Genomic DNA, 12,545 nt, shown 5'->3' with positions numbered 1-12,545 from the left:
TTTGTCCTACCTACATTATCAATCATGGAATATCGCGCCAACAAGCGGCAGCTGGGACGAGGAACGGACACCAATTTTTGTCGATACTCTCCTATTATCGAGAAACCTAATCAGCCGGTCGTTTGCGTCAAATCGTGTTTATCGTGCCTGCAGGAACTGGCAACAGTTGCGCAAAACTTCTGGTAAAAGTTTCATAGGGTTCGTGGAATGATACTGAGAAGAAGAGATTTGAGTTCGACACACTTCTTTCATGATTGAGTTGATGGTTTAATTACGTAGAACAGCTATTTAATTCGTGTCATAAATTGAAGACTTCTGAGGCGTGAATCTGTTCAGCATAATAGATAAATATTAATTTATATAGAAGAACGAATAGTTTATTGCATACACTGCAATTGTTAATGAACGAGATCCTTACTACGTGCTTCTTAAGTAGGTACCAATGAAGAAAACATATTTCACAATTACAATTACACATTTTATTTGTATGAATTCACTAACGCCCAGGAATACTGTAATTTATATTTTATAAATATTGTAATATTATTCAGATGAAAAAATATATTGTGAATTGTGAGGAAAATTCACTGATTTCTGTTACCTAACACGCTTCTAACAAACGTGATAAAGTGAATGTTACAAAAGAGTTTACTGTTCTATTGTTACATATAACATTATAGCAAAAGCGTACTCGTAACAGACTCCAGGCGTCAGTTAACAACTCCCCTCGTCTCATTTTACAATTTACACTATGCAAATATTACAACAATAAAAAAAAAAACGACAATTTGTGCCTAAGACTTGCTAGAGTCACTGTGAAGTATTTTACAGTCCATTCCTCGACGTCCTCGAAGTAAGCGCGCAATTGAAATATGGAAGAGTCAGCGGAAAGCGGCGGTATTTAAACAATGGGTAAATGTTAATTGTTGTTAATAAAGGACACACATGTTGCTGATGCAACGGCGAGCAGAGCCGCGGAAGAGGCTGCACCTGTAACACCAGTACACGAAACGCAAACACACCTGGAACCTTTGACCTTTTCATAGACGCTGGCTTCTACCCCTCTCCAACCACCCCCTTTCCCTTTCCCTTTAGCAGCTGCAGTTCGATGAAAATGTTGCAGTACACGCGACAGCCTATACAAGCAAATCGGGTTCTACCACTTGCGACCGGCGAGATCTTAGAGACGATGCCCCCATTGGTGGTATGTAAATCGAATCCTTAGAAAGTGTTAAACAGTAACAGAGCTCAGGGTGAAGAGTATCGAGAGTTTCCACTGAAAATTCATCTCCCAATTTGTGTCGTGGAAAGAGGGTTACGAGAGGATCTTATTTTATGATCTGCATAGATAGAATAATTATTGTACTTTATCAAAATGGATCCTGGGCCGATTGTGCAATTTCTTGCAAGGGTATACATAAATGAGAGTCACAAGACACTCCATCGTCCACGAGAACAAAGTTCGACAACGTTATTTTAATTTACACTTTACGGAAAGTACAGCCGCATTATCACGGATGAATGAGACACTGATAACATTTAAAACCTCTGGCAAAAGACTGAAGCGTGTAAAGCAGCGATACTGAAACAGAGTTTTTAGTTGCCTCGTGGCACTAAGTCCCCTTAGATTCGTCCCTGCTTTCGCGTATACATGTGCACCCACGTGTGGACGAGTGCACACACACACGCACAGTAGCGAATAATTTGCAAAGGGAAGGGCAAACGTTTGGCCGTTTTCGCATCGCGAAATCGACGGTTCCTCCACGGGGGCCAAGATTGGCCCGGGCATTAATAGCCATCAATCATTCCGAAAATTCGGCAACGTGCTGGACAACACCAGCGGCAGGGTACCATCACCAAAGTAGAGTTCTACGGGACCACTGGCTTAGGGGAAGTGGCGTTGAGGGGGGGGGGCAAGGGGCCAAAGAGGAGGGACCAGGAGGGACGTGGGGAACCCGTTCGATACTACCGAAAACGCGGGAGAACCCAGATTGTACCACCACGAATTCGGGAATCGCGTCCATGTACCTCGTGCATAGGCTTTGATAAAACTTGGGAGCCTGAGTACTCGTGAATTTGCAATAAGTACGAAGAATTCTTCAGCACACCACTTAAAGCAGTTAGGTGATCATTCATCAAAGGAAACTAAGTGAATTTAATTTTATTGTGAATAATAAAATGTACGATGGGAGATAATTTCGGTATCAGTGGAAATCTAAGGAAGTCTAATTTGTAATCAGACGCCGGGTTCTAGATTACGTATCAGTGGGTATTATGATAATTACATTTCTTATTGACACAATTTTTCTAGAAATAATTTCTCTAAAATCCGCTCTAGATAAAGTACGGTTGAATTGCTTTAACGTACATGGGTATATTGAAGGTGCATCGCACCTAAGTCTGTCGTACTTTATTGTGTCAATGTGTTATAGAATCGGAATACCTACTCGTGTCTTCAAGAAAATGCGATGTACTTAACAAATGATATGAATAGTGAGCGAACTGAGGGGAATTAAAGCGAACGCTTTTCAAACAGCTTGTGGTTCCCGCTTTAGAAATCGGAGCAGCCATGAACCTCCTGCGGTTCATGTTATCCTAACGAAACGACGACAATCCGCAGATGACTCGCGCAGTTTGTGCGCATGTAAACACGAATCACACGCGGTAAGAACGTGACGTGCCTGCCACCAACGCGCCGTTTTTACGCAACAAGTTATATTAATGACAATAGTTTTAAAAGAATTAACATTCGGACAGAGAATAACTGAGAATTTTTCATAATAAACTGAATACGTCGTCGAACAGAGTGATCAATGTGTATTCGATTACTTGAAATATGTCTATTGTCATCTAAATCCTTATGCTTATTATCAGCGCTTTACGAAAAAATATGTAATTCGTCGAAGGCGTTAGATGCCACTCTCCAGATGTTATATTTGAAACAAGAAATATGTACTGAATAATTCAGAAATATTTCATCCAACGCGAATGCATCTGTTGCACGCTGAATGTTTTATTTCTCGTATCACAATATCGAAGCGCGTGCGTGTCCTATCAGTTGAGTCACACGGAACAGTGGGGAAAGCGAATGAAGTGGGGAGAAAGAGAGGATGTTATCCGCCTACAACCGTAGAAGGAGCCCGCGCTTTTACTAGAAAAGCATGAGATAGTAGGAAGTTACGCTTTACTAACTGATGTTCCTGAACTCCTGATACTAAGGCCACGTGTTTTGTTGAGGCACGTCAAGCCCGCGAGCGGACACAGATGCCGTTCAACCTCCGTGCTCTCATGAAAGCCTGATGCTCGGAAGTTGAGATTAGAATGCACGTGGTCATACTTATGGACTAGCTTGACACAGGGACATTCCACGCGAAATCGGACATTTTCTGGATTAACATTTCAACTATAAATTACAACTATGGAAGTAGTAAACAGATGGAGATGAGATTTACGACGATTTGTAGAAAAGACATTGAAGTTTTAAGAAAGAATTATTTCAGTTTCAGAAACAATTTTTTTTAACCATTTTTGTGAAATTATTTCAAACAAATGCAGTTTTTTAACAAGGGGCGCGATTTTAAAAATCTAAAAAAAAAACAGAATATAGTTCTATCCTTCCTCTTCATGGTTGAATTGTCAAAAATTTGGGCATTTTAAAATTGGCCTTGTAAAAATTGCCGCAGCGTCAACTTTCGACAATTTTTACGAGGCCAATTTTAAAATGCCCATATTTTTGACAAATGCATCCTACAGAAGAGTCGACAGACGCATGGGACAATTTGTCTTCGATTATAAATACATTTCGCGCGCAAAGTGCGCATGTGCACTCGTTCCCATGTAAGTACGTACCTTCAATCTCAAACAAATTAAAAAACACGCCTCTCTTACGTTCGACTGTACAAGTCTGAACGCGTTGGAATATGCCTGAATCTAAATATGAATTCACGCGCGGAACCTTAAACCCAGATGAAATATATGACTGCCAAACGGATCGATATTTAGGTGTATGAGCGGCATGTTGAACTGGTTGGCGGGAAAACGGCGTTAGACGCGTTACTTACTGCGCCATGTTGAATGTGCTTCGCTGCCCCGGCTGCCCCCTCGACGGCATGGTATCCTGGTGGAAAATCCGCGGCTCGCGGAATCCTTGCGGCGACATTACGCGTCGTTCCTCGAACGTGGTCGCGGTTCGCGTCGTCGAAGATGAACGGAAAAAGGCAACGGCTGGTCCTCGGCCACGATTACATTCCGATACACACGCGCCCGTATCGTTGACACTCGCCAAGACTCCTCACCTGCCCATCAAAAGACGTAAAATCATCCACATTGGCCACTCGCGTACGCGGCACACACGAGATTGAGGAGGTTTGCGACGCATAGCAACGCTCAGTTACGTAGCCTAGCAACGCTCGTTGGCGGCTGCGCGGGTAACAATGCGCAGTGGCTCGCAAGCGGTTGCCTGGCAACAACAAGCTGTCGCGCGAACCTCTTACGCGATTATGATCCCCGTTCCGTTACTTGGCGAAATGTGGACGCCTTTCGGGAACTGTTTTTCTTGGCACCCTGAAGTGTACCCCGGGTGCGTCCAATTACCTGTAAGGACATAGTTGGAAGCTGCGTTTTGTCAACGACAACCTGAAATAGTTTCTGGAAACGAATGCTGCTGGGTGGCACTGTTTTATCGGCGACGGTCGGTACGGCGATTCTCCGACATATCGATACTTGTAACACAGACGAGGTGCATACATGCATCGGCGAAGTGTAGAATAGATCTATCATCACATGCACAGACGAGGCATAGGTATATTCTATACCTGGTCTATGGATAAACCTATCATATTATCATATTATGGTAGGCTATTTATATAGAACGTGGGAAATATAAACAATTCCCGGGTGAAACCGGGTAAAGGGGCAACTAGTAATTATGATATGGGGGTGGAGTGATGAAAAGAAATGTACCTTTTCTTGGCAAAGATATCGTATAAAATTAATGTCCTTTTATTGCTAATGAATCTTCTTATATTTACATTGGAAGATGTTTCTAGTTATCACAGCCGTAACAATATTATAAGTGCTAAAACGTTAACTACACCAGGAGTCATTTAAGAAGGAACCCGTTTCGCGCATGTAGAATGAGCTCATTGTCTCCGAAAAAGCATTGGTGGGGGTACAGCCAATAGTGGCTTCTCCCGGCACCAATGAGCGTCAACCTGCGCAGAACCGGTCTAAACTCGTCGGTCAGCAGGTTCCTTCTTAAATGACAGGGAGTATAGATGATTGAGGTGAGCTCGGATCGAAGCTAATCAACGCGATTCTAATACTTTTATCACGGCTTCGCAGGTACGCGTCGTGTCTAGATTATCGTACGCATTTCGAGTTGCTAGAAAAATATTTCGAGAGAGATTGGGACTAAGTTCTCCTACCCTTTGCTTAGAAAGAATTAACGTTCAATTATAATCTGTCCGTGGGCTTGTGTGTCTCGTCCTTAAATATACGAGGTCCTCCTTTCATCTTGCATCATCTCCGACGACCGTTCCCACTAAGGTGGGCGAGGCACTTGATTAACGCTCTAAATGTAGAAACATCTTGCAAGCATATTTACAAAACAATTCTAGAGACACTGTTCGGTTTACATCGATTTGATAGTTCCGCGATTACCTCGGCGGCGTTCTGCGTTACTCTAATCACAACAGGAAGATTTGCAGTAGAACTTGGAATATATGTGAATGTTATAGAATTTCGGACTCCAAAGGCGGTAGCAGTTCCTCGTCATTCAATATCATTTTAAGTACCGTAACAGTCTGATAGTTAGAAGTGGAAATGATCATCCATTGATACTGCTTATGTCCCCATTGTTTCTCGCCAAAAGGGTCTGGGTCTCCTCCCCTCTGAATTTCTCTCGCAGTAACACGAAGATACCGATGAAAATGATTAAAACACCAATACCACAGACACCGAAGGATGTCACGCCACCCAAAGACTCAGCGATCATAATCATTTTGACTGTGCTAGCATAGTCGGACGTCAAGGTGGCTTCTTGCGTGAACCACAGCATCGGTACAAACGTTTTCTTAATATGCTTGAACATCCTGGAAGTAACATCACCTTGAAACTTAATTTCGCCTAAAAGATTCGCTCGCGAATGCCTCATATTCTAATCAGAAAAACGACAGAGATCTTACGTCATGGACTCGTCAGGTTGAAGCAACAGGTTCAATTGTAACTGCGCGTGCACTCTCAGTGGGACTCCCGTTTTCTGTAAAACGTTAAAGTAGTCGTATAGCATGTGACGTTCAGCGATTGTCGTTCGCAGTTTCTCGATAGTTACCGGCTCTAGGGCTATCGAGAGCTCGTGCTTCGTTCGGTTTGGATCCATCCCGTCGATATTCGCTCTGTAACTCGGGTCCGCCGTATAAAAGTGCGGCAGGCTGATAAAAGCTGGCGCGCCCCACTTGCATGATGATATATTTAACGCTCCCGAGGGTACGCAGTCTCCCTCACAGTAACAGCTTCGCGACGGTACTTTTGTCCCATTATCAAATATATAATCGTCGTTAACGTATCTGACGCCTGCTAATCCTTCGTGTTCCATTGTGCCATTATACACAGCCTGCATACTCCTGTTAAGAAAATTGGGAAGAATTATTTCCTCCTTGATCTCTTCCACCTTCGATAAACGATTCTACTTACGTGCAGATATCAGACACGAAAAAGGATACGGTATCGTTATCAGGCAGTGGTGGCCACAAATCGCCGTTCGTTCCTTTCACCACTCCACACTCACCAGGATAATAACTCACTCTATCCTGGTAATTCCATTGCTTCACAATTCCTAAGTCGAGTCTGTTGGTCGCACCGGTCAACATGTTGAACGTTCCATCGTAACTGGCGGAACCGTTCCTCTGCGAATGTTAGCGGACTATTATTCTCTTAGAACGAGTTCACGCGTTCCTGACGAGATACTCTTGTATAACGCAACTTACGCCGTAGAACCAAGCGAATTTATTCATTGGAATCTGCGTGAGCTTCAGCTTTCGAGCAATCAGCAGCATGGTATCGTTGTAGCCTTCGAAAAGCAACTCGTTGACAGTCTTAGTGATTACTAGCTTCTGTCCTATCGACTTCATCACTCTGTTCGCTATGTCGCGGAGAATCGGTTGTTTGTACCTCAATGTGTACGCGACACTCTGAGAAAGTAATGAACAGATGTAGAGTAACCCACGCAAAGTTATTTGTGTAGAGAATGGCGATGGTAGGGAATACGTACTGCGGTGACTGGGTTTATATTCGTCACACTGTCTGACAAACTACCCGCTGACAAGGACTCGTCGAAATGCCATACCCTTTTCCTTTGAAATGTTATAGTGCCGTTGTCGTTCCATGTCTGTTGGACCTTATAGTCGACTTCCCTGCGATAAAGGAATATCATTCAGAAGGAGCTCGATGAAACTTGTTATACTTAATGAAAATCTTGGTACTTGAATACGTAAGGACCCATCTCCACGAATTTAGGCTTCACTGTTGAATTCGGTGTTGTCAATGCCTCCGGATTAGACAAATTAAACATGTACAGTTTCAAGTACATGGGGATTGGTGTTTGCTTCCAAAGATCATAGTTAGTGGACGTCTGTGTCAATGTCAGTTCCTATGGAAAAATATCGTACGTAAGAATCAAGGAATAATGGGAAAGCACAAGCGACATTGCTTTCGGACTTACCTTGTTCAAAATATTTTTATACAACGAAGGCCAAAGTATCCCCACAACCAGTCCAACGATTGTTAACACTAGGCCCACTGCGAATATGATGATAAATTTCACCCTACCCTTCCACATTTTATCGGATAGTTCCGACCTGGAAACACAAGCACAACATTGTCAAACATTGTCTCTTATTCTGATTTATGATTCCCAGTATGTTTAATCAGCGGAAGCAAGCGTTAATGCCTTGTACTTGGTAATATTCTTTAGATGGTACTGTCCGGGGTATACAATGACACCGAGGACATTACAAAATCCACGGTGGTTTTCATAAAAAATCATACATTACCTAGGAGAGAAATTTCTTAAATTTAAGTCTCTTCTAAATACATTCTGCGGTATTAGCAATGCGGCTCGTGGAATGTTGAACAAGTGTGCGTTTTATTGACGAGCGTGCCACTACATCATTGGCCTGACCGAGCGTAAGCACGTGATCCATTCTTTCTTTGGAGACTGGAGGAATAGATCAGAGCACGATTGTGGAGCATAGCTACGCATAAAGTGCCACGATACCCGTCCGAAACGGGAAACCCAGATATCGTTATGTCAGTAATCTTTCGTGCGATTACGTCGTGAAAGCGGACATGTCGGAAACGAATGACGCTGATGTTGCGATATGAAGCATTGTAAACGAAAATTTTACGCAGGTTTGCTGTTAGTTGAAAAGAAGCAGATGGAAAGTGTACTTAAACGGAAAAGAGAACGGTCCGAGAAGACATCTTACGATTGACAAAGGCCAACGTATCAATAGCGCATGATGCATATTAAAATGTCGGCGCGAACGTTTGAAGCCATGTTAATGTCCGCTTATTTCCATACACGGAAACCAGTTGATGAATGGAGAATTCGAATGATCTCATAGTTCAGGCTCGTAATATTTGTCCAACTTCTTTCACTGCCATTCAGTGAGCAATTCAGATAAACCGATCGTTTCTTTTATTCAATCCTCGAACAATGTTGACCATGAAGTTCGTGCCAGCAATCTCATCTACATTACTTAATCATTGTTTTGTTAATCATATTCTCGGATCGCGACGAGATAAATTCCTTGTTCGACATAAACATTTGCTCGACAAGATCTACGGCTCTGATGCCAGCGAAAAATGTTAGGCGATCACTGATCAATATTGTATTTTGTACCGGATGACAGTTTCAAAATCGTTGCGTATCTCGCGTGTTCTGACATCGCTGACACAACTCACCGGGCTTGTTAATTCGCCGCGAAAGTGAAAGGAAAAGGATGATTTTCTAAGCAATTACCAAAAGAAGAAACAGACAGTACAATCCACTCCAAAACTGAACTCATGCCCCGTTAAAGATCACTCCTCTTGTACAACACTCTGTTCTGGATTGTAAACTATTGATATAGGCATTATCGAATGCTGTGCTGGAACGATATTATCAGCGCATAGGATAGAGTATTACACGAATTACTTTCGATGACTTCCTGATCAGATAAACTGTCTATGATAGAGTTTCTATATCTAATGCAAATCGAGCACTTGTTTCCTAAAGATAACATTATCTCACACATTATAAATACTTACGTCCGATTCATTTATCATCTATCCACAGGCTACTTTGTTCGTTTCATAAATACTGATTCATCATAGTGCCCTTCCACCTATCTCATTACTATTCGTTAAATATTATTTCGTACGCGACAGATCGAATCGCGTACAGAAAAAGTAGCCGCGCTATCTCCACCGAGTGATAACAGATTTCGCGATCATTTTAATGTTGATTATCTGGCAGCTTTCGTCTTACAAACGTAATCGATGGTTAAGGTAAGTCACTTATCTCAAGTCGAAGGTTACGAAATATACATATTATCGAATAACAACTTCGATGTTGGTTGTTTTTAAAAAAACAAACAGTGTCCCGGTGTCACGGAGCAGAGAGCAAAATTGCCATCGCTAGACAGATCCTTGGAAAAGAATCAAATCTTAACTGATAACGTTGTTTGCACGTGAATTATTGCGTTTCCAGTAGCCCGCCTCCCGATTTTTATTAACGATAACCGAACGTCAGCTTATGAATCTAATTCCGTCAGTGGGGACGAAGAGTGACCCAAAAATGAGGCTTTTTTTGTTATTTTCGTTCTTTGAGGCCTCATTATTTTTGTTCTTTTTCTCACTTATGTATCAAAGGGCTTCCGTTAATAAACGTATTATTATTACCACTTTTTTAGCCTCTTTTTGGTGCCACGGTTTTGCAACTGAATTTTGTGCCAAATGATACCTTATGACGAGACATCAATCACAACTAATTTTCAAGTTGAGGTGACAATTAGTTACTGAGATATGGATGATCAAAGAAATGAAAATGAAGAAGTATAAATGTCTGTGCAATCGGTGTTTTTTTTAATATATCGCCCACAATGTTGAATCGGTCATTGTGAATTTTGAAAATCTAAGTTCATATTCAATGTTAGCTGCCAGCAAAACTCACAATGGCTTATTCAATACGGTGGACGATATTAAAAAAAACACCCACTACACAGTCATTTATATTTCATGATTTCCGTCAGTAAAACCCCCGGAAAAAAATCGTTTAAATTATCGGACTGACATAAAAGTCCGTACATTGAAGTATATGGGCTGACGCGTTAACGAATTTTCACTTCTTTGACCGCCCATATCTCAGAAACTAATCGGCACCTAAACTCGAAAATTTCGTGTGATTGATGTCTCGTCATAAAATTCAGTTCCAAAATCGTGGGACCAAAAAGAGGCTACTTTTGGGGGCTCACTCTTTGGAGTAAGCCGCGAAAACGTTCATTATCGCGCGTTAGGGCAAAGTTCAAAATTCCTCGATTAATTTCGCTGCAAGACCGCGGACTGAAGATAAAAAATTGCACGCCACGTAATTTTCACAGCGAGATGCTTCGCCCGTATATGCGCAAGTATTATCGCCCCCGACTGACCCCGAAAACGCTATAATCGCGGACAATGAACAGCCATAAAAACTCCACGCACGATTAATTCATGCGGCGTTGCTGCTTGCGCCTCGGCATACATGTATATTTTATGTCTTATTAATCGTCCGTACGGCCGACGAATTCGAAAATAAATGAGTCAACCACATAAACGATACTTCGCTCATTCTCGTTTTACTCGCGCGTACCAAAGTCGAGTTAAAAAAAAAAAGAACGATGACTTCACTGTTCCCGCGTGAATCTCGCGATGATTAATCGCACATGGAAGTCTCCTCGCGGGGAGGAACGTGTCGTCGTACAGCGATTATCTGTGCAATTATTGCCGCCTATTTCTGTCGCTAGCGTGCGCGAAAAACTGATAAATAGTAAGTTACTTTGCGCATTACCACGAAAGGCGAAAGTTTTTTGCCCATATATTATGATTAACGCGCGGCGTTCGTCGACGTAAGTACGATAAAATTGCGTCTCTAAAATGTCTTTGGAACGAACCAGATATTCGATCAAAGTACGCGAAGCAAGTACGTGAAAGTCGAGAGGATAGATCGACATGTACCATCTCTCTGCAGAGGAGTCTCTCAAACGGGAAAGAAAGTGCATCCTGTCCGAGAGATACAGGAGTCGGTGACCCTTGAATGGCACTCGACGCTCGTGCACATGCGGGACTGAAAAACCTTTTCTACGTAACGCGTGAAAGTTCTTCCTTCTTTTACTTTTTTAATTACGCCGATGGTTCCTCGAGTGTTATGCCACTGGTAGATTTTAAAATCACCGACGGCACGACGTCGGTCGGTTAATTGTATTAAAATAAATTAGGGACACGCGTGCGGGTACCGGAGAAGTCGGCTGATCGAAGTGAATGCGTGCGAATTCGCTGGTACTGTTTTAATTACGAACCTGGCTGTGCTGAATTATTCCCGTAAGGGATCCGCGACGTTTTCGCTTCACTGTCGTCGCCCGTTGCCACCGGCCGCACACGGTTCCCGTTGTTAAAATGCAGCGGGCAAGCTGACAACGTCCAATAGTAACGTGAACGCGAAAGATTACACGACGACTGGCCTGCGCAAACCTTCGCCCGTCCAGTTCGCGGACTGTTAAAGCAAGGCCGACCAAGAAATCGCCCGCAGAGGAGGGATCACTGGGTGGCGGAACAGCGCACTGTCGTTGGATGCGATTACGGGGTCCTCTCTTCGATTCGTCAAAAGTTCCATTAAAAATTACCATTTCTTCTTCGATCGATAATAGCGAAATAGTTACGCTGCTTGCACTTAGAACATTAACCTACCATGGAGGTAGCATGGCAAGAATAAGACAGCACAGGGTTTTGGGTCCTTTGGGACAAGTTACTTCGAGTCGCCAATTCGGCAGTTAAATGTGGACAAAGTCGACTACGTCCTACGACGTTCCACTTTAAGGCTCCGTGCAATGTGCATTCTTCAGTGGGAACGGAGCGAGACACGTGCTCCCGACCTCAAGCAAGGCTCGCGTGATTGCTTTTCCTAGTTTATTTTCTCGCGCCGATTGTCTCGGCGCTCGGAACGTCTTTACGTTAACGCCCCGCTAGCTCACCAACGTCTCATTCCGCTGACCATGCACGTGTTGCAAGCGAAATAGGGAAGTGTGCCGGGCACGTCCATGTGTCAAGGTAAACGGGTTTCGAGCGTCGAGACGAGGTCGAAACAAAAACCGTAGGAAAATAAAGAGAGATAGGGTCGTATCAATCTCATTCAACTTCTACTACTCGCATTGAACGGTGCGCGGCTGCCTGAAATGGGACATCGAAAACGGCTCTCAGTCTCCACACAACTGTTGAATGTAGGACTTCTCTGTATCTCTACCGGGAATAAT

General features: G+C 43.0%; 1 protein-coding gene and 1 long non-coding RNA gene across 7 annotated transcripts; one reads left to right on the top strand and one right to left on the bottom strand.

Annotated features, from left to right (window-relative positions):
• Positions 1-4,865: 4,865 nt before the first annotated feature.
• Positions 4,866-5,382, top strand: LOC143371271 (uncharacterized). Its single transcript, XR_013085991.1, has 2 exons — positions 4,866-5,084; positions 5,268-5,382. It is a non-coding gene; the product is annotated as an uncharacterized LOC143371271 (long non-coding RNA).
• LOC143371262 (protein croquemort) lies at positions 5,280-11,809 on the bottom strand. Of its 6 annotated transcripts, none has more exons than XM_076816229.1 (9): positions 11,579-11,809; positions 7,721-7,856; positions 7,482-7,648; positions 7,271-7,412; positions 6,987-7,190; positions 6,694-6,905; positions 6,332-6,623; positions 6,186-6,259; positions 5,280-6,092 (listed from the first exon to the last, which is right to left on the bottom strand). In XM_076816229.1, exons 2-9 carry the CDS (start codon positions 7,835-7,837, stop codon positions 5,828-5,830), a joined length of 1,473 nt encoding a protein of 490 aa, XP_076672344.1. In that variant the 5' UTR covers positions 7,838-7,856; positions 11,579-11,809; the 3' UTR covers positions 5,280-5,827. The 6 variants fall into 6 exon arrangements, with proteins under 6 accessions (XP_076672344.1, XP_076672341.1, XP_076672345.1 ...); XM_076816226.1 differs by lacking the exon at positions 11,579-11,809 and adding an exon at positions 9,310-9,335; XM_076816230.1 differs by lacking the exon at positions 11,579-11,809 and adding an exon at positions 9,023-9,159.
• Positions 11,810-12,545: the final 736 nt, after the last annotated feature.

This window comes from Andrena cerasifolii, chromosome 7 (genome assembly GCF_050908995.1).
Source record: "Andrena cerasifolii isolate SP2316 chromosome 7, iyAndCera1_principal, whole genome shotgun sequence".
Taxonomy (NCBI): Eukaryota; Metazoa; Arthropoda; class Insecta; order Hymenoptera; family Andrenidae; genus Andrena; species Andrena cerasifolii.
Note: the sequence above shows the minus strand (reverse complement) of the source record. Positions and strands in the feature narration are given on the sequence as shown.